This window comes from Penicillium daleae, assembly GCF_028827525.1.
Source record: "Penicillium daleae strain IBT 16125 chromosome Unknown utg000008l_segment0_segment0, whole genome shotgun sequence".
Classification (NCBI taxonomy): Eukaryota; Fungi; Ascomycota; class Eurotiomycetes; order Eurotiales; family Aspergillaceae; genus Penicillium; species Penicillium daleae.
The window spans coordinates 5,842,916-5,864,005 of NW_026623156.1; the positions used below are offsets into that span (position 1 = coordinate 5,842,916).

General features: G+C 53.8%; 8 protein-coding genes across 8 annotated transcripts; 6 read left to right on the plus strand and 2 right to left on the minus strand.

Moving 5' to 3' along the window:
• Positions 1-296: 296 nt before the first annotated feature.
• Positions 297-2,589, plus strand: N7458_010593 (protein kinase domain-containing protein; the record flags this gene model as incomplete). The annotated part of the gene is made up of 2 exons (XM_056913975.1): positions 297-1,596; positions 1,844-2,589. The coding sequence occupies 2 exons, from the start codon at positions 297-299 to the stop codon at positions 2,587-2,589; spliced, it is 2,046 nt and encodes a 681-aa protein (XP_056762824.1).
• A 485-nt stretch (positions 2,590-3,074) lies between these two features.
• On the minus strand, positions 3,075-4,562 carry gel6 (putative 1,3-beta-glucanosyltransferase; the record flags this gene model as incomplete). Its single annotated transcript, XM_056913976.1, is given in 4 exon segments — positions 3,075-3,340; positions 3,358-4,066; positions 4,141-4,352; positions 4,424-4,562. The coding sequence occupies 4 exon segments, from the start codon at positions 4,560-4,562 to the stop codon at positions 3,075-3,077; spliced, it is 1,326 nt and encodes a 441-aa protein (XP_056762825.1).
• Positions 4,563-7,603: 3,041 nt separating this feature from the next.
• On the plus strand, positions 7,604-8,482 carry N7458_010595 (uncharacterized protein; the record flags this gene model as incomplete). The annotated part of the gene is made up of 1 exon (XM_056913977.1): positions 7,604-8,482. The coding sequence occupies one exon, from the start codon at positions 7,604-7,606 to the stop codon at positions 8,480-8,482; it is 879 nt and encodes a 292-aa protein (XP_056762826.1).
• A 3,063-nt stretch (positions 8,483-11,545) lies between these two features.
• Positions 11,546-13,464, plus strand: N7458_010596 (uncharacterized protein; the record flags this gene model as incomplete). Its single annotated transcript, XM_056913978.1, has 2 exons — positions 11,546-12,332; positions 12,410-13,464. The coding sequence occupies 2 exons, from the start codon at positions 11,546-11,548 to the stop codon at positions 13,462-13,464; spliced, it is 1,842 nt and encodes a 613-aa protein (XP_056762827.1).
• Positions 13,465-14,653: 1,189 nt separating this feature from the next.
• On the plus strand, positions 14,654-16,307 carry N7458_010597 (Sds3 domain-containing protein; the record flags this gene model as incomplete). The annotated part of the gene is made up of 2 exons (XM_056913979.1): positions 14,654-15,085; positions 15,198-16,307. The coding sequence occupies 2 exons, from the start codon at positions 14,654-14,656 to the stop codon at positions 16,305-16,307; spliced, it is 1,542 nt and encodes a 513-aa protein (XP_056762828.1).
• Positions 16,308-17,235: 928 nt separating this feature from the next.
• N7458_010598 (putative methyltransferase) lies at positions 17,236-18,129 on the plus strand (the record flags this gene model as incomplete). Its single annotated transcript, XM_056913980.1, has 1 exon — positions 17,236-18,129. The coding sequence occupies one exon, from the start codon at positions 17,236-17,238 to the stop codon at positions 18,127-18,129; it is 894 nt and encodes a 297-aa protein (XP_056762829.1).
• A 583-nt stretch (positions 18,130-18,712) lies between these two features.
• On the plus strand, positions 18,713-19,390 carry N7458_010599 (HHE domain protein; the record flags this gene model as incomplete). Its single annotated transcript, XM_056913981.1, has 1 exon — positions 18,713-19,390. The coding sequence occupies one exon, from the start codon at positions 18,713-18,715 to the stop codon at positions 19,388-19,390; it is 678 nt and encodes a 225-aa protein (XP_056762830.1).
• Positions 19,391-19,593: 203 nt separating this feature from the next.
• N7458_010600 (uncharacterized protein) lies at positions 19,594-20,581 on the minus strand (the record flags this gene model as incomplete). The annotated part of the gene is made up of 2 exons (XM_056913982.1): positions 19,594-19,797; positions 19,955-20,581. 2 exons carry the CDS (start codon positions 20,579-20,581, stop codon positions 19,594-19,596), a joined length of 831 nt encoding a protein of 276 aa, XP_056762831.1.
• Between the last annotated feature and the right edge of the window lie 509 nt (positions 20,582-21,090).

The following is a 21,090-nucleotide window of genomic DNA, read 5'->3' on the forward strand; positions in this document are numbered from 1 at the left end:
CCACTCCAGAACAAAGTTGACCGTTGGCCCAGAGGGAGGGTAAACGCCAATGTAATCAATGTGAAAAAATGGAGACAGCGCTCGAACCTGGCGTGAATGTCATACCTTGCCGTTGACGATTTTAATAATATCGTGGTGGATCGGGGTTTTATAGTGAACCCCAGTCGCTCGGTGCACCGCGCTCTATATACACTCCGCACTCTCTTTTCCTCTTCTGCTGTACTACTATTACCCACTCTTAGTCGTTCATTCTTTTCCTTCTAACCCTCTTCTCTATGAATGATGCTTCAACAACCATGGCTCAACCCTACCCCTACGAGCCCACCTCCATCTGGTGGCCCGAGGACCGGATTAAGGCCACTCTCGACACGAAATATGTCGTGAGCCGCCTGCGCCCCGAGAACGTCCCGCGCCTCTTTGACCTCCCACGCTGGGGCGAGGGTCTCACTAGCGAGACGTACATGGAATGGATTCTGCTCAAAGCGGGCCGTCTCTTCTTAATCCTAGAGGCCATTGGTATCCCCGATCGCATCTTTGCCCTCGTCGACGCATCCTGCGATGACGATGATCTCCCGGTTGCCGAGCAGAACGTGGACCGGCTGTGTCTCTCGCCGGTGGGGAACGATCTCGCCCTCGACACCGAGTTTTTCCATGCCCAATGGCGGTATCTGGTGCGTGGACTGGCGGAAGGCGAGCATGTCACATACACGCAGAACGAAGGCGTGCCGGTGGAAGCTGTGCAAACGGCGATTGGCGTCCAGGGCCGGGAGGACTCCGCCGATAAGGTCGTGCTCGCCGGTGCGGTATGTCGCATGTACCTGCGTGCGCAGGTCCAAGTCGGCGGCGCACCGCATTTCTTTTCCACGGCAGAGGTGCTCGAGGAGATTCGAGGTCTGCGCAAGCTGGTGCATCCACATCTCATCTCGATCTACGCCTCGTATTTCGTCGATGATACCGTCTGCGCCCTCTTCACAGGCGCGGAAATCGACCGCACTCTCTACAGCTTCCTGACGGATGAACCACCGACATTCAAACAACAGTCCAAGGAATTTCGTCGCCAGACCTTGATCGCTTGGCCGCATTGTCTCGTATCGGCTCTGGCATGGCTTCATGCCCGTGGCCACGCGCACGCTGCGATTCGGCCATCCAACATCCACGTCGACCCCAATTTCAAGATCTACTTTGGCCAATTCCAAGCTCTAGACACGCTTTTCCCACCACCCCGACTCAATGACCTAGAGGCATACCAATACTCGGCGCCAGAACGCTGGGTGCGCAGCGCAGCACCAACCATCCAACCCTCTGTCCCCAGCAAAACCCTCCTTCCCTCCGGCGGCCGTACAGGACGCCGCAAGAAGCCATCTCAACAACCCCTATCAACTGTCAGAGAGAGTAGTCCCCCTTTGTCTCCCGACTACGCACGCCCAGACTCGGCCGCCTCCAAAGGCACGGTAATCCGCATATCACCCTCGCGCTTCTCCCTCGCCATCTCCTCCTCTTCCTCTTCATCCTCCGCGGCCTCAACATCAACCTACACAGACAACTCGCGCAACACGCGCAGCACAGGGCTCAAACCCCACCGCAGCGGCCTCTGGAGTAAATCCAGAGCCTTCCTCTCCACACCATCATTAACATTGTCCAACTCCTCCAAATCATCCGACTCTTCCTACTCCGCCTCCTCAGTGGCATCAACAACCTCCCTCGCCTCTCCACCCCCTTCCCGCCAAACTCATCCCCCACTGCCCCAATCCAATCCCGCATCAACACCCTCCAAACCCCCCCCTCCACACATGGCACTCCACCCAAACAAACCCAGGAGCAGCAGACCTCTTCTCCCTCGCAGCAGTCATCCTCGACATCATCACGCACCTCTGCAAGCGAAGCCTCTCCTCCTTCGCCTCGCACCGCTCCGCCCGCAACCGCTCCGCAGGTCGTGGCGGCGGTATGGCAGATGCATCGTTCCATCTCGACCGCAACGCGGTCCAGGTGCAATCGTGGATCGCACTGCTAGAAGGCGATGCGTTGAAGCGATGTCGGCGGGACCGGGGTAGTGATCGTGCGTATCACGCCGTGCCGCGGATGTTGATCGTCCTGAGGGCGATGTTGGCCGCGGAGCCGGAGAAGAGGCCGCCTGCGCGCCGGGTGATGAAGAGCTTTGCTTCGGCGATGCGGGAGGTCTCTGGCAAAGGCGGGGAGATTGTGTTGCATTGTTCCGAGGTTGAGCAGGATGAGAAGAAGAGGCGGCGGCGGGAGGCGGTGATTGTGCAGCCGGGGAGGAAGATGAAGCTGGAGGAAGAGGTAATCGTCGAGGAGGAGAACGAGCTAGAGGAGCCGGGGATGCCGAAGGAAGAGGCTTTTTTAGACGAGTCTTCGTCCGTGTCTGATTTCGACTTTGGATTCTCCGATGTGGATAGTGATAGCGAGCCCAATGAGGCCTGGGGGCATGAGCATAAGGTCGATGTGATCCATCGGTCAATCTCGGAGCTGGAGGTGCCTATGCAGGCCAAGCGTGTGACACCACATCTATCACTGCCCAGTCTCGATGTGCATATCCGCGGGATCGAAGGGTTGACCTTCCGCAATGGTTGATGGGGGCCAAGTTGCCTGGATGGATTCTGGCGACTCCGCCTGTCACTATAGGGGCATGGGATGGTGGATTCGCGCATTGTACTTCTATACCTGTTGGGATGGATTGTATGAACGAACGACTGGACGAGATAAATACCTAATGTCTTACCCTGCTTAATAGAGACTCTATCCATTCCATTGAATCAAAATTCGTTTGTGTGTACTTCGTACTGTGTATCGTCAAGACTGCCCGGTAATAACTAGACAGCAGCTCAGGAAGGATGCATTGACATATGGCCTGGGATTAGCTTATTACTTCTCGCTTCTCTTGACAGCTGAAAATGTTATGATGAATGTAATTGAATTGTTAGAGACAGAGACACTTGGTGTACTGTGTAGGTCTCAAATAAACTCATGTCTATCCTGTTATAGCAAGAATGCGTATTGATACAAGGTTAATTCACATCACTGCCAGCCAAAAGCGCAGTGTACTTCGACTCGCTCCCTTACAGCCAAAGGGCAACGGCTCCCACGCCAGCGGAGAGCAGCATAGAAATCATCAGGAGATGACCGGGAGCCGAGGAGCCGTGGACTCCAAAGGTGCTGGCAGCGTTCTTGGTGGAGCTTGCGCTGGCGCCGGTACCAGAGGCAGTCGAGCCCTTGCCCGAAGCCGTGGCAGCACTTCCCGACTTCTCCTCCTTGTAGGTCTGTCCCAGGGTGGGGAGAGGGAGCTCGGGTCGACCGCCCAGCCGCCGGAGGTATAAGCAGGACACTCAATGGAGGAAATACTGCCTGTCTCCTTCTTGTAGCTTGACAGAGCAACTCCAGTCGGGTTCAGCGTCGCCCAGTGGGACTTGAGGTTAGCAAAGTCAGGCGACACCGGGGTTGGTGTGCCCTTGCGGGTGTAGCCATCTTCGACAATGGTGTTGGTCGCAGCGCTGACCGAGGGGCCGTAGTTGATCAGACCATAATCGTTGGTCTCCTCAATCCACTCGTAGATAATCGCGCCAGACCAAGTACCAGACATCTTCGAGCCAAAGATAGAGTCCTGGTCGTCAAAGGTTCGAGGTGCAGGGGTGTTGCAGCCCGTCTCGGAAAAGAAGATGGGAATGGGGTAGTCCGTAGCATTCTTCTGCAGCATGTTGTATCCCGAGACCTCGTAGCTGGACTGGCCGCACCACTCGTAGGCATTCAACGAGTAAAAGTCCAGACGCTCCGATTCGTTCTTGGAGCACGCAACGTAGTTCTGGAGCATAGGGCGAAGGTCGGCGATATCTGCAGCTGAATAACCGACGGGGATCTGGCGGTAACCCTTCTGATCTCGGTACGCCTTGATATCGCGGGCAGCCGCCAGAACGTAAGGGGCAGCGTGGGAGCCATTCGTCGTGGTCAGGACTTCATTGCCGACAAAGACACCAGCAGTGTTTTCGAACTGCTGGAACTCATCGAGGACCTCCTTGAAGCGGTCCAATTGAGTCTCGTTCCAGTGAGGGGAGGTCTATACGCGAAATGTGGATGATGATTAGTGCCAACTTGTGTTTCACTAGGAACAGGAAATCATATAGCCCTTACCTGCTCGATCTGGGTTGTGAAGGTATCGAGATCAACGAAGAGGTAGATGCCAGCATCCGCAAAGGCCGTCATGCAGCCCTTGTGATCACCATTGGGGTCCACGTGGTACACTCGAATGGCGTTGGCGCCCAGCTCGGACATGCGCACGATATCGCGCTCGCACTGGGCAGTGTCGATAAGCGGATCGTTGGGAGTCAACTGATAGGCGATACCTGCCAGTGCCAGCCCAGTTAGCAACACGGAATTTCCGGGGCAGTGCGATGCGAAGGTTGGCCCAACGTACCCTTGAGGTAGTACTGTGTTCCATTTTCATAGAAGAACTTGGATCCGACCGCCGAAATGGTTGGAATCGCGCCCACAGTCGCAGCCTGCAGGCCGGCCAGCAGCAACGGGACCGCGGAGAGCGCGAGGGAGGACAGCATGGTCAATGGTCAATGATAAGATGCGATCGGGAATTCGGGTATCTCTATAGATCGTAATGCTCGTAAAAATTCTGTGTGAATGATTGGAAATGCAAGAAGAAGAAGAAACGAATGTAGTTCTGCACTGGACAACGAGGGAGTCACTGGCAGTTTGTGGTCGCGTTTGAGGGAAAGAACCACCTAAGGGGGGCTCGAGAACAGATGAAAGTCGAGCAAGGAAAGTGCGAGAGTCAGGAAGCGCGACAGAACTTGGCAGGGCCAAGGCGAATACTTGGACGAGAGACCTTGGCAACTGGTGTTCGCAGATTGCCAGTAGCAGCCACCACCCAACTAGCGTGCCATGGGTGTTCATTCCGGCCCTAGTCCGCGACTTGCCAGGTGCGCGCACAGAGGCAGGGTGGTTTTTATTTGGGTGAAGGGCCAGGCATATGGATACAATTGGTTGTGTAGATCAAAGATGAGGACAGTCCATCGCATATAACATATGGAGTGTGCTGCAGGATGTACGGAGTACATCGTCCAGCAAGAATCGACGACCGTTTGAACTGTTTGGGCCGTTTAGACTGTTTGGTGGGGCGCGGAAGACCCCGAATTGTGCCTGATTCTGACCGCCTGAAACTGTTCATTGGTGATTGGCCATTTCTGCCACTGGTGTGATTCACCGCCCTCGTCTTATGTCTTCCTGCCTGAGGTGTAAGATCTCCTTGGCCAAATGCCAGCCCCTGAAGGACAATTGGGTGAAGTTTCCCGTTGTGTCTTTCTGTCTTTCAATGCTTGCTGCCAAGTTTGAGCTTATCTGTTGACGACTGCTTCATTTCTATATTGTTCTCCGATGTACCCCGTGGTCAACTACCTATCCCGTGCAGCATACGGAGTAGTTGCGCAAGACACATCTTCATCGGATTTCCTGACGTGATGCCATTAAAACTATCTAATTGGCTAGCAACTGATTAAATAATCGGCTTTTTGCTCTGTCTTGCCACCTCTATCTAAAGTTGGCCTGTACTTCTGTATGGCAGCTCATATCTTACCTCTCATCCGTTATCGGCTTTAGCCACACTACAATAGTTGCCCTAACCCTAGCCCAATTTCAGTGGAAGTGCGGAACATCAAAGTGGCCCCGCATGACATCGTGTGGCCGCGTGGAGTCTGCGTGTACCCATGTACTCCGGATCGAGCATGTATGCCATCATATGTCGTGCTGTCATGACGACCACACTACGGAGGACAGAGTATGTACCACGTACTCGATATATTTCCACTCCACTGTAGTAAGTTTGGGGGAGAAGATGCCATAGTAAACCGCTACTCTATGTATAACCGGGAACCTAGGAGAAACTCTAATAATCTCAGAAAGATTAAGCTTCTCCTCGATAAGCGAAGGAACGTGGTCAACCAGGGTGGCACAGTAATCTAATCCAGTTAATCGAAGTTGAACTCTCTTGGGCGAACATGAACAGGACTTGAGACTTTTTTGCTCCTCCTAAGATCATGGCCAGTCCGGAGTCTGCCGAGTTCCACTTGAATATCCATTTTGGATTTTGGATTTCTCCTCATTTCCCCTCCTCTCCAGGCCGTGCCATCATTGCGATTAATAAAAAGAGGGATGTCTGACGAATCTTCTCCATTCCACCATGTATCGGAATAGAGGATCACCAGAGGGTCGCACCAAAGGGAAACAAACATGACGACGCAGAATAATCAACTTCGCGCAATAATAAAAATCAAGAACAGAGAGATGAGAGTGTGCGGTTCCACCGAATCCATCCCGATCTGGGCTGCCAAAGGGAACCCTGTCAATCCTTGACTTGTTAAGCATGGCCCGATGGAGTCCTTTGTTTATCGACTGGCTCGAGTCGGGAGGGATCACCCCCTCGAAGGCTTCTAGATTCTGGATCGCTCGCCGATTAGCGGTCAGATAGCGTTCGCCCACCCGCAACCGAGATATCGTGACCATCAGGGGCTGCCCGGCAGACCCCGAGGCCATTGGGTATGGAAGAGGGAGGGGAGGGGGGTTGGACTCTTGGGCCGCGATGGGCTTGCCGATCGGGAGGAGGAGCTTGCTAGCTCTGCTTCCGCGCCCGTATCAATATCGTGAATCTGCCTATCAAGTTTGAGAGCATTCCCCTCATTGTTGGCGTCAATGAAAAGTAGCGAGGATCGGACCCTGGCCACGCTGGCACTGGTGATCACCGTCTGGACGATGCATCGTTACAGTTGGTTGCACGGTGAGCGAGTCGGAAAGAGATATCAGAACGGAATCAAAGACATCAAGGCGTCTCAGTGGCTTAATAGATAGGGCAAATGCAACGTGCTGAGTGGATAGGGGGAACGAGTGCTATCTCGAAGTATAGAAAGGGCTCCAAAGGGCACGAAGGCACGGTAGCAGACTGGCCAGGGTCACCGCCACGAGAGCCCAAGTACAACAGCACACCACCACCAGCCAGATGATACCACGCCAAAGAGACTTCAACGAGACTCCAAGAGACTTCGTCCAGACCGGCCAGACTCTGGAAGCCTGTCCACTTGCCCCCACCCATTCCGACCATCTCCGCCAATAACACTACAGAACACCGTCTGTGGTCGTCAGCAGTGGGCCCCAGCTCCATTACGATCGACTGCGTCGACCCTGGACTTGACCCTGAGAGACTGCGAGTCCTGCCCCAGCTTGGCCTGGCACCCGTTCCAAAGGCAAATTGCGCGCTTCGATCTGCAATCCCCGTTCAACTCGCCTTCATGACGTTAAGGGGGGAAGGGCCCTTCCCGACCTTTTTAAGCTCACCAGTTTTGGGCTATAATAAAGTCCTGCCCGCATCCGGTCTCCCTAAAATTCCTCCCCACACGATCTCGCTGTTTCTTTACTTCCTTTCCCCCCCCCCCCCCCCCCTGAGGGCCCAATCTCTCCTATGATCGCATCTTATCGACATGATTCTCTAATCTGGTCGACCCCATTCCAGATCACATTCATATAACCCTTCCCAAAAAGAAGCAACCAAAAAGGGGAGAGTATCTTATTTACTACACACACGACCTCGCCGAACATGTCGAGCTGCGAAGCTACTTCCCCTTTTCGGGTTTCCACCCGCGATCTCCTCCAGTTGGAACGCAATGAGGCCTTTCGCGCCATGCGGGAACAACTCCGCCGCCAAGATTGCGGTATGGAAGGGCCCAGCTTCTGCGCTACCCACCGCCACCTATGCAGCTCCGCCGAGCAAGAGTCCTTCCGCCTCCATCGCGATATCATACATACTCTCCTGGTCCCCCTCTTCCTGATCAACCACCAAGCCGAACGAGTCGCTGCCCGCGCGCTGCCCAGCAAGAAGGGCGCCGAACCCGAGCGTGCCTTTAGGGGCGAGGCCCGCAGTGCCTTCGCCTGGCTCGCGTGTATCCTGACGGAAGAGCACGATTGGTACCTGACCGCGCGGTGCCCGGCCTGTATCGTCCTGCATGTCCTGCACTCCGAACCCACAATCCGTTTCGTCACCGTGGCGGCCCTACTGGCTGGGCCCCGCTCCGGCTTCGACTGCTGGCTGGCCGCTCTGGAGACCGCGGTGCGCGAAGACCCATTCTGGGGCGACGCATTCTGGCCCGAAATTGAGGACCGCGCCGCTCGTCTCGCCGAGGGTGTTCAGCAGCTCGTCCGCCAGTGCCACGAGCTTCGCACCACATTGGACAGCTCGACCCTCGCTACTCCAACGCTCGTCAAGGCCTCGAACACCGTCTGCGAACGTTCCGTGTCTACCTGTACCATCCCCGGGAAACCCTCCAGTTTCGCTCGGAAACAAGTTCGTCTTAGCCGCGAGGAGCAACGTTATCGGTCGTCCCTCGTCTGGAATTCGTGGAACTGCTCTCAGGAAATGCGTCAGCCATTGGGTGGCAGCACACCAACTCAGTCTCGCCGCCGTTCCATGACCTCATGAATGGCCCCCGGAGGGTTGTCATGGGCATGTTTTGTACATGGCCATGTATATTTAACATCATCTCTCCATCGGTGCAACTCATCTTTGACACCGAATCCCTCACCGCGGAAGCTGGCTCGGCTCTTGGAAAGGGCATCTTGGCACCTTTTCCCGCGGATTGGAGTCTTGGGGGTGCGGAGACCATGGAAATTCAACTGCATTTTCTCGATATCGCAGACACATGGCGTCCTCCCCGCTCCCGGCTTCCCCCTCCCCCTCCTTACCGATTTGCGACCGCGAGAATTCTCGCAACGCAAGGATCGACCGGGGCAGCTGTCGCTGCCCCCGCGACCCCTCCATGATGGTGATGGGCATGCAACCATGATCCGAAATTGGTCGATCAATCTCCATCACCGGGACATGTCGGGCAGCGTGGGAAATCCTGGTTGCACGGCGCCGGGCCACAGTCGTCGTACCGTAAATTGTGGTCGTCTTGTGCGATCCCGCGAGTGCCAACCAGCTGCCATCTACCATCTACCATGCCACCTATCATCTGCTATTTGCTGCCAAGGGTTCGCAATTGTGCTTGATTTGACGGTGACAATTACTACCAGCTTAATAAAATACTAATTATAATGATAATTGAAACAAGTATGCTGTCTCTCATCCTGTTCCTGCAACTCTCTTAGGTCGTTCAAATGCCGTACAATCTGTTCTGAACACCCTACTCCTCTCCTACTACACTGTCTACTCTGCCACCAATTTCCACATCATCCCGCCTCTGGGACTCAGTATTATGGATACAACTATATGGGGAGTACACTATGGATAGAATCCACGGCGGCCTTGCAAAACTTGAAAAGCCCATCTAATCGCGACACTTAATAAACATCCCAGCGATCAGTGGTCCGTGGTCGACCATCCTCGTGCCTCGTATCTCAAAACTCTCCCACGTAAGAGCTGACACGTTTTCTGTGCCGCGGGAAGTGGCAAGACTCTACTCTATCCGAGACCCTTCGGTGGAGCCGGGGAAATAACCCTGGACGGCGAACCAGATCGTGGCCAACGGTGGAAATTAAAACGGTCCAACGATGTTGAACCTTGTAGGCTGCAAACTTGTTGGATGGTGAAAAACGTGAAATGCTTGACTGATGGGGACAAATTGACTAATTTAATCTAATTTAATATCTGAAGAAAGAAGAGTGGATTTGAACTTAACTCCAGACAAGCAGGGATCAGGGAGGGGCCCCTGTCATTTGTGCTTTAGTGTCCACTCGGCCAGACTGATCCGATCGATGATGGAGGGGCCAGGGTTTCTGGGGGAAAGAAGAGGAACATATGTATAGTACGGAGTTTATGTAGTACAGTGGCAGTGGAATATACCGAGGGAATAGAGTACCGAGTACATACTCATCTATTGGAAATCAATGTGTATCTGTTTAGGGAAGTACTCTGGAAGATGAAAAGTCACCATCAATACATCCATTCGCAAGGTATACCGAGCGATTAAACGGTCCATTCAACATGAGTAAAACTATATTAAATGGCGATAATAGTGGGCTGGTTATAGTACTGAAGGAAGCTATGATCACCCAGGCCGCTGGGGGGAAGGGCCGGTGCCGTCAATAACTACCTTTGGCAACCAGGGATACCAAGCCCGCTTCGATCAAATCATACCACTGCAGGTGACTCGAAAAGGGCAGAATATACCAAGTTGACCAACAGAGTTCGCACACCTCGGACATACCAGGCAGGCTTGTCTATTACCTGGCTACTGGGACCAGCCCCGCGACGCCAAAAGGAAAAGTAGTGCAGGAAACCCAAGGGAGGCCTGACCCTCCCCCTCAGTGGCGAAATCGCCCGATCTGGCCGGAAACGTCTGTGAACCAGAAATGGGGGTGCTAGATCAGGGAGGACGGCATAGCAGTTAATGAGTGTGCATACATGCTGGGTTTCTCGGGTAGATCGGAAATTTGGGTAGGTACGGAGTACAGAGGGTAGATACTGGAGTCGTGGTTGAGCAATGAAGTTGATAACTCGGATGGTCCAACTGTGTTGCCTGTCGGATTGGTCGGCAACCAGAGGAAAGAGATTTCCTCAAAAGTCGAAGGCCCTTGGTTCAGGTAATGACAGGAGGGAATGTCGAGGAGGGAAACAGCTGTTAATATAACTGCTATAGTTTCATGTCAGTGCACTGAAAGAAGAAGCGAGGAGGGGGCCCATCCTATTAATGATCGGACCCCGGTTCATCAACTCGATGCGAAAAAGGATTTTCCAGTATTAGTATGAGTAGTGCTGCAGTGCACACACTCCACGGCACTCTGTCTCCGTAGAGGAGTGCTACACTGTGCAACGAGACTCCGTACATACGGAGGATGATCGCCCCCGAGTGGGACTTGGCCAGGCTTTGGACCAGAAAGCCACCGCCCAACGGGGCCAGACGGGGCACCTGACCAGCCAATCACGGGCTAAGTCACGGGGCCCACCCGCCACGGCCCTGTGTCTAGACTGGGCCTCTTTTTTCTGCCGTAGCCTCTGTCTGCTGTACATACATACCGTGCAGACTGGGCATACGAAGAGGATGTACGAGCATAGTCCCTCGGCCTGGCTGGGTGGGATTATGGAGCAAGAACAACAAAAGAGAAGGTGTAGACAAGTAAAAGATAAACAGCCCAGCGAAAGCCCTGGATCCAGCCGAGAGTCCTCTTATTCAATAAAATCCCCATCGGGACCACGACGAAACCTGGATCCGATGACTCGATGACTGAAGGTCTAGAACTTGGCCCTCTGCCCGAGTCTGGACTCCTCCCGTACCAGATACCTCTTCTCAAGCGGTGCCCGTCATACTCTGTCCAAGTACCCGCTACGTCCGCCTCATTTCTTTTCGTCCTCCCTTTACTCTCATTCTTCAACTCGTCGCTCCCTCCTCGTCTACCCAGTTCTCTGTCTCGATCTTCCTGCTTTATTCACACACAAAATCTCTCGACATCATCCAGCTACCTTCATCACTCTCCTCCTCCTCCTCGTCCTCATCCTCTTCCTCCTCTCTCTCCCTCCCGCGCCTCCTCCTCCCTCCCCCTTCCCATGCCGTCCGCTGTCGCTCTCCACCCTCTCGACCGAACCGACTGGACAAACTGGATGAACCCTAGACAGTGCAATGGACGGTGTGGCCCTGCAACTGCCCTCCTAAACGACCCAAGAAACATGCATACCTCCCGCACAGCCCTGAAAATTGATACCGACCGTCGCTTCTCTCAACACTCCGCTCTCGACTCGTCCTACGACGGGCCCAGTCCAGCCAAGCTCCGCCGACGAGCATCTCAAGGATCCCTGCGCACAAAGCCTTCCCCCGTCTCCCGATTTCTATCCAAGAGCAGCGTGGCCGTCAACTTTCCCTCCTGGGACCAACGTAGCTCCTCGTCCGGCTCGCCGTCGCGAAACCGATCGGCCGATTCCCGATTGCGCTTGTCCAACACTGTGTCTCGCGGGCCGAGACCGTTGACGGCTCACTCCCACTCTCCGTCCACCTCTTCTTCGCCGTGGAACTCGCCTCCATCTTCGTTCCAGTCGGATTATCCGTCTGCACTGCCGCCCACTCCGCCGGAGGACGATAGCCACGTTGCGTGGAACCCCAAGTCGGAAATGTTGCTGTTTGATGATCATCCACAACGGGAGCCAGGTTCCTCGACCATGATGGATGAGGGTCGCGGGATGGATACTTCGTCAACTGGTCGTTCTGATACTTTGAGTAGTCCATCCGACCGGTCTTCCCATGGATCGTCGAGCTCGGGTGGCAGCCCCGGTCCTCATGACGAGATGGATTTGCAACAGGACGTAGGATCGTGGCTGGACCATGGTATCAACGTAACTGGTAAGCAAACTTTCTGACAGTCATTTCTAACTTTCAAAATCGTCGGTTGTTGGGACTGTTACTTACTGGACTGGTAGTATCATCGTTGGGAGTTTCCAACCCGCGAGGCGAAGCCGTCAAAATTGTCTCGCAAACACTCCCATATCCCCGACCCTCCGACCAGTCAATCTCCGGCCCGAGAAACGACAGCATCTTCTATTCCATTGTCCGAGCTGTGCACAACCACCTGCAGCCAGGCCATTCCCCATACATCAATGTCACCCACGCGGTCCCCGAACAATTCAGTCTCTCCAACCTCCCCCACTCCCCTCCTAGTACCCCTCGCTCCCCCACGGCAGCCGATGAATACTTCAATGCGACCGTCTTCTCCAGTGCTGCCGTTGTAGGAGCCTATCACGACTACCGTGGGCCGATCCAACGGCAGATCGCCCATGCTCCGATGCCCATTGTTCCACCTTACAGTGTGCATCTCTCCGTCCTTGAGCGGTACCTTCCTCCACCATCAGCACAGGAGTACCGCGACGTTTTCTGCGCCACTCGTCCTTCTTTCCTTGTTGATCGCCTCTGCGAGCTGTCTCCGGATGGTGGTTCGCTTCTCTTCGTATATCCCACGAAGAAGGGTGCTTCGACTTTCAAGTCTCAGTACTTAGGCCCCCTTCTTGACCCGTTGCTCCGCCAGCTGGTTGTAGTGAACGGCCTGTCCGCTGATGTGGGCCGTTACCTGGGCAAGCTCTCCACCGTCGCCATGATGGACGACTTTGCCACGATGAAGGCCAACATCGTTGCCCTCTGCGAGGATCTGAGTTCTTCATCCTCGCAGTTCCAGGTTGCGGATGCCGGCAAGGCCAGTGTCCATCTGGACCGTGATCACTGGGTGGAATGGTACATCCACCAAGAGAAGGCCCGGATGAAGGAGGTGCTCTCCCTGTATTGCCAAAACGGCCGCCGACCACCGGTAAACAAGGCTCTGACCACCGGTGGCTCAGGCGGCCTTATACCTGACAAGGAAGTGAGTTCTTCCATGCTGCTGGGTGAGATCTTCGACGGCATTCGCAAGCGACACTATGGCGAGGACAGTGAGCCTCGAGACGGCGTGGAGCTGGGTGTGTTCGTGATCCGACGAACTCACTAATCAATACCCTCCGGTCCCCTGATAAACACAGTTTCCATTCTCCCACCCTTTCTTACACACATACCCAATTTTAAAGCACAGCAAAAATGTCCCCTTTTTCCCCAGGCAGCCTCAGCGTGAGGCTGCGACGAAATGTCATACCGGACCCTGGCGAGTGGTCCCTCGGAGTTGGTTGTTGAATCTACTGTTGTCTCGCTGCCTTGCTTGCCTAGCGCCTAGCCCATTGTCATGCGAGGCCCCTTTTGCATTTTCCCCCGGTTGGATTGAAACGAACGTGAATACCCATGATGTTGGTCCCCTTTTTTTTCTCTTTCAGTGGCAGGTTAAGATGTGATGATTGTTTCGGTTGTTAGATTCCTGGTAATGGATATTTCGACATAAAATACATGATCCAGTACACCAACGAGATTATATTTTAGATGTCTGGAAGAGTGTCCATAAAGATCGTACGTGAATGAACGAATGCATAGGACAAATTGTCTGGTGAGGCAGCATCCGAGAGTAGTCTTCAATGCCCGTAGTACCAGAGGCTCAAATCCTTTATGTGAGGCAGGCCATTCAGGCTGCGGTCTCTTCCAATCGGGAAGGAAGAAAAGTTTGCATGATGCCTGCACCTGCGAGGTTAATCGGACGCTCCTTCCACGAGAAGGCAAGAACAATCACAACAACACGTCCACGCTCGTTGCCTGGGATAGCTACCTTGGTCTCCTTTTTCTCCTTCTCTCTCGGTCTCTAAAAAAAAAACACTTAAACATCCTCCTCCCCCTCCCTTTCTCCTCCTTTCTCTCACTACCCAAACCGTCTTCAGTACTTCGACTCCACACTTCTACTTCGTGCCGGTCAAACTTTGATCCGACAACCCAACGCAAGCCCGGAGAGTTGCGCATGCTTCAGCACTGCTGCTTTTCTGACGACTGAACAACCTCTCTTCTTCCCCCTTCTACTTATTCCCTCACAACTTCTCGTTCGTCTCATAGATTGCCTCCTGCGCCAGATTTGGCAGCCTTCATTGACGTCCCCTCCAGACCACCTCCCGCACCCACACCTCTCTTGTTTCTTCAACCCATTCCACCACGACTACCCGCTCTTCTCGCACCTCTTCTTTTGCGCCAAGTTTGGCGGCTATCATTGGCGCCTACTCCCTCGCGTCTCCCGCAATTACACACATCTTATTTCCTCATTCATCTCAATGGCCTACTCACCAGGTCCCCAATCCCCCGGCGCTGGGCCTGCCCTCCATGGCGGTCTGACCTCTCGCAACCGCTCAGCCAGTCCTCCCGGTGCATCTGGGACTCTCTCCAAGAGAGATAAACGTCGAACTGCACTGCAGGAACGACTCCACGACTTGACGGCTACCTTCTCTCAGAACCGCGATGCCCAGTTCCGCCAGCAACTCCACTCCCTCCAATGCGACATGACTCTCATCAACAACGCCGACCCATACCAAGCTGGCCCACTGCCAGACTCTTCTGAGGACATCGCGAACCTGATTGAGGAAACCGTCGGCGGCGGTAAATTTGCCAAGGAGATGGCCAGCCTCTCTGGCACCTGGTACTCCAAGTTTGTTCAAGAGATCAATAATGTCAAGGAGCAGAAGGATGCAGACCTTGCACAGATTATGGTATGTTTTTCTCTCCATTCATTTGGCACACATGACTTATGGATGTTACATTATTGCATCCTCGATCCTTCTCTTTACTTGCTTTTACTGATCATGGCATTATCTCTCGCAGAACCGATACCAGAACAGCCTTGAGCGACACCGTCGCGAGTACGATTTCCGGGTACACTTTGCCAAGGAGGAGTTCAACCAGCTCTCCGGCACCTTGCGCGAGCGCCTCATACAGAGCATCTCCAGCAAGCGCTCCCGCCTTATGCGCGAGAAGGAGCAACTTGACATTGCCGACACCAACGCTCTTCTCCTACACCCCAATCAGTTCAGCATCACCAACCCCGCCAGTCCCGGTGGCCTCCATGGCAACCGCAAAACTCGTCACACCCGTCACCGGGTTGACCTGGACGAGCTGGGTAATGGCATCGTCGCAGAACTGAACAAGCGCAAGCGCAAGGCGCCCGAGGAGGATACTGGATCGCCGGTACGGGACGCAGGCGGCGTGACCCCGGCCGAGCGATCCAAGGCCTACCTCGAGAAACAGTCGGCCCCCACGTACTCAATCCAATCTCTCTTCACCGACAAGGAGCTCAGCGCACACTCCAACCAGGCCCACGTCGCGACGGTCCACTTCTTCTCTACCTCCAAGCGCGCAGACCAGGGGCCTGGTGCCGTTACCAACGGCAGCAACACGGAAACCGAGGAGACACCCGATGGCACCGGCCACGAGGACAACGGTACTCCCAGTGCTACTGATATGATGCGCACTGCGAGTCAAAATTTCCACGTTACTCGGTCGACCCGGGGCACGGCTGCTCACAGCGCTCTCAGCGCACTGGCCGATCTCGCAGACAAGAATGCGACGCGCCCCGCCCTGCCCTACCATGTCCTCTCCAACTATCATGCCCGGCCGAACGGCAACGCGCCTCCGTTGACCTCCCTCCTCAATGAGGAGGTCGACGACGACCTGTCGAGAGTGGATCGGCTACACAGCAGCAAGCCGGTGGGATGGATTGACGCCTCCCTCCTCGACATGGTCGTGGCGCCGTTGCCGTCCGAGCCAGTCAACGGGCACCCGCCCAACCCCGACCGCTTCACCTCGCTGCACCCCGACTTCCCGTCGGCTGTCGGGATGCAACTCCAGCCCGCACGCTCCAATCCTGGTGCGGAGATGTTCCCTTCTGTGGGGATGGAGCGCGAGCGAAGCAGTAAGCGGACGCGCCACCACTAAAAAAAGGTGGTCGCGATCCGTGGGGGTTGACGGTGTGATAGTTGGATGAGTGTATGATAGGCAGGGGTCGGGATGTCTCTGGGGTGTTGTTTGGAGTTGTGGTAGCTCAGTTTGGCGTTTCTTTATTCTCTCTTTTCTTTGAGTACTCGCGGGGATTCGGCTACGTTTGGAATGGGAATTGGCGTTGGGGGTGGGCTTTGAGATTCTCACTTTCAGATTTGAGAATCGCTTTCGTTTTTGTGTTCTTTTTTCTTTCTTTCCCCTGCATTCCCCGCAGGTACTGAGCCTGTTTGAATTTCAGTTTTTTTTTTCTCCCTCCAGCCTGTGCAAATGGTAGACTCTACTCTGAAGACTCTGCAGTGGTTTGTATAGATCGAATGCGGTAGAAGCGGTCGACACCTGAATAATCAGGGATACCTCGGCATGACGCCATCGGCTTGATAAGCTGGATAGCGAAAGTTTAGTTATCGGAATCATCCATGCCAGTCTACAGTCTACAACTCCAGTATGAACAAAACGAATAATAATTTGTACAAAACGTGGTTTGACTCAGCGATCGGGCAAGCTTAAAGTTAACAGATGAGGTGATTTCGGAGAGATATGGAGTCATCAGCTTTGTTAAGCAATCAAGAATGGCCGTTGAGTGGCTGCTTCTCCGCATATCTCGCCGAGATGACAAATGCGACAATGACGAGGTTGCTCACTAATTGACCCGTATTACGCCGGTTCATGAAAAGTGACTGTTGGTCCAGAGAATATTTAAGAGATAGTTGTGTCCTGCTGAAGATAGCAATTCTCAACAGAGCGTGTCAATTTGCATTGTTCTGCATTTATACTTGTCTCAGATCCTCGGTGTGTTGAAGTATATCGACTCAGCGACTCCGAATATCACCAACTGCAACTTGTCCTAAGCACAACGACTGTCAAAATGTCGACTACAACTATAACTACCACTATCACTGCTACTCCTGCAGAAGTAGCACCAGACTACGTCCCCAGGGGCGCAACAAGCGCCGACCTGACCTTCTATGCACCACCGGCCGACAACTCCGCACCCTTCAACTACGTCGAAACCCCACCCCCAGGCCAACCGCAACGCAACTACGGCGAAGACACCCAGAAAGTCTCCCTAACCGACATCCGCGGCACAGAAGACGCCTTCACCCTAGACAAAGACTCCTTCCAAGCCCTCCAAAACATCCCCTCCGCCACCACATACACCACCTTCGACTCCGACACCTCCATCCGCGAAACCTACTACCCCGAAGTCGAAGCCCTCCTCCTCCAGCACATCCCCAACGCCCACAAAATCATCCTCTTCGACCACACAATCCGCCGCGCAAACCCCAACGCGCCCCGCCAACCCGTCAACCGCGTGCACGTCGACCAAACACCCGCCGCAGCCCTGGACCGCGTAAACCTGCACATCACCGATCCCGCCGAGGCAGAAGCACTCGCACAGGGCCGCTACCGCATCGTCAACGTCTGGCGCCCGCTTAGCGCAGAGCCGGTGCAGTCGTCGCCGTTGGCATTTGCGTCTGCGGCGTCGGTGGAGGAGTCTGATTTGGTTGCCATTCAGCATCGGTATCCGGATCGGAATGGTGAGACGATGGGAGTTCAGTTTAATCCCGCGCAGAAGTGGTTCTATTGGTCTGGGATGACTGGCAGTGAGAGGTTGTTCCTCAAGTGTTCGGATTCGAAGGGGCTCAGGGATGGGGATGTTGCGCAGTGGGTGCCGCATACGGCGTTTACGGATGTGAGGACGCCTGTTGGGGCGAGACCGAGGGAGAGTATTGAGGTTCGGGCTTTGGTGTTTGGTTGAGAGAGTGGTTTGAGGGTGATGTTTGGATATTGGGATGGATCCAGTTGCTGGGAGGAGTTGTGTAATTTTTTGAGGTTTGATGATACATTGCAAGCTCATTGTGAAGGATATGCAGCGAAGACGATATGTGATTTAGTGATCTGTAATAATGAATTTTCATTCGATTTGTCCAGAATTCTCTTCGAGGAATATTGCACTACGCTGGTGGACTGGTATGTTGACTTAGATACAGACTCTAAGGGCTGTACTTTAGCATGGAATGACTGTATACGTTTGTATACATCCATATTAGCCAATAAGAAATGGAGATTACAGTGACAGCCATTGCCACGCTCAGAGACACGCCTTGGAAATCGAATCGCCTCCCATTCTCAGTCCCCGGGTTAGGGCTCAATATCATGATGATGAAACTCGGAATTAAAGGCCGGTCCTACCCAACACGTTAATCTAAGGTTGTAGTTTAATCTTGCGATGAGCATAACTTTTAAACATACACAACTCAGTCTGCATGTACAAACATATCAATCCTCATCATCCTCACGCATCCGCATATACATCCACCTAAAACCGTTTCACACCCACCATGCCCCGATCATCCAGTGACACAGCAACCTCCTCCGGCCCATCTCAACACCCTTTTTTTCGTGGTAATATTGGCCCTCCTCTCCGGACCTTCACAGACGCCGCCGCTGCACCAGCAGCCCGTGTCCGCATCCTCCCCGCCATCAAACACGACCACCGTGAACTAGAAGCACACATCCACAAGATCCTCCAATCCACCGATCCGGACGAACAAACCCGCTACCAAAACCAATTCATCTGGGAACTTGCCCGCCACACCATCGGCGAAGAACTCGTCGTCTACCCCGCGCTCGCCAAACACGTGAAAAACGGACAAGCCCTCGCCGACAGGAACCTCAGTGAACACCAGGGCTTGAAAGAACAGCTAAAGAGTTTCCAGAGCCTCTCGACGACGGATCCGCGATTTAAGCCGGCATTGCAGGGCCTTTTGGAGGATTTGGAGAAACATATCGAGCAGGAGGAAGGGGAGAATTTGGTGCAGTTGGAGGAGGAGCTTTCGAGGGCGGAGAGTGAGGCGTTGACTAGGTCGTTGGATCGGACGAAGATGTTTGTGTCGTCGAGATCGCATCCTACGGCACCGAATAAGCCGCCGTTTGAGACGGCGGTGGGACTGTTGACGGCGCCGATTGATATGGTGGCTGATTTGTTTAGGAAGTGGCCGCATCCTGACGGGGAGTAGCCGATGGGGAGGAAGAGTTCTGCTTTTCGCTAGTGTGTTAATTACTGGACTTATATAGAGAGTATAGATATTGCGAAATGTGCTTCATTATCGATCTCAGTCTAGATTCCACGTATTATCTGAGTACCGTAGTCGCCAGGTATTCTTAACCCTGGCATGTCAAAGCAGTCGACTCCGCCGTCGCCAGCGTGGACGCCCATTGCTTACTTTTGTAAGCGACGCAATTTAATAAACCGATTAGTATCACTCTTGGTCATCTCACAATCCTCATTGGTACCCATCGTAGTCTCCAACGACCGGCGTCTCTTCCACGCCTTGCGAAACTGATGCCGCTCTTCCTCCTGCTGTCTGGTGCGCATCAGCATAAACCCTTCATGGGCAGCTTTCTCCTTGCTCAAAGTTTGAATCTTAGATTTAGTGACAAGCACATTAGAATCAAATTCACATTCATAGTTCAAGGGGCTGAGGTGTGGTTTGTATGTATGGGGGGGATCTTGGCAGAGACGATATTATCTACTTCCACGCACAATTGGAGATCAGCACGACGAGAAAAGAAAGACGTACATAGGCAAGCCATAATTCCTGTTCCGAGCTCCAGGCCTTTTGACATCTGGCAAGTTGCTTCTCAGCCATGAGAAGTTGCTTCTCCTGTTCGTTCGTCCAGCGACATTGACTGCGGACGATACTCGACCAGCTCACCACGCGAGCAAGCCGGGCCCGCGCAGACGACGCACTGCTATGCGAGAGACGGCGGGTATCATGCTCCACTTGAGATTCCGAATCAGAGTCCGTCTCAGATAACTCGCTGGTAGAATCCTCCGGACTCGTGGTCTGGTCTGGGCCCGGCTTCACCGCTACATGCAGGGCGTGCGAGACGTCACAGTGCAGCGAGGTTGGGGCCGGGATATCGGCATCGTGAGTGCCGAGATGAAAGTGCTCGTGTGAGTCACGATCGGAAGTGTAGATTTCGATATCGCTCTCTTTTTCTTTCCCTTTGTCGGTGGATAGTCGACGTTTCCAGGGCAGGACGAAGGGAAAGGCCCGTTGCACGATAGTAATGACCGACATGGGCACGCTGTGGGGACATAGATGCCGTAAGGTAGAAAAAGAAAAGAAGAAAGGAGTATATCTTAATGAGGGTCGATGGGTAGAGAATGTGATTTTCTTCCGGAGAAGTCCACTCCCAGCCATTTATAATGTCTTCGTCGTTTCTCAAGGCTTGTACTGTAGTTCCTGCCAGAATCGATACCTCAGGGGACGAAAACGAACATGCAGCGGCGATTTACACCAAAGTGGGGTTCGATCAGATACGTCTCCTGCTTGGCTGTCCACGCGAGAGACAGGAGAGTCTCGGCGTCTTTGGTTGGTCCAGGCTCCGTTGCTGGCTGCAGCTTTGGTCGAGACTGCAACGGATGCCCAGTTTGCGCGTTGCGCGGGTGTACCTCGAAGGCGTGAGTAATTGTACATGCGTTTGTTTGAGTCCAAGTCTTCGAAAATGTTGTCGTGGAACTGGTTAATCCTCTAGGGAAGTAGAAGGCGTAGATGGGCTTCCATGGGTTGAGATAATCTGCAGTTATGAGATCTGTTACTATGGTCAAGTCTCTACAATATCGCCGCCCTTGCGTTGTTCATGTTCGCCGTCGGGAAAATAAGGAAGCAAGAGGGACGATCCGAGCGTCCGTGGCTAGGTCTTTCTGGCA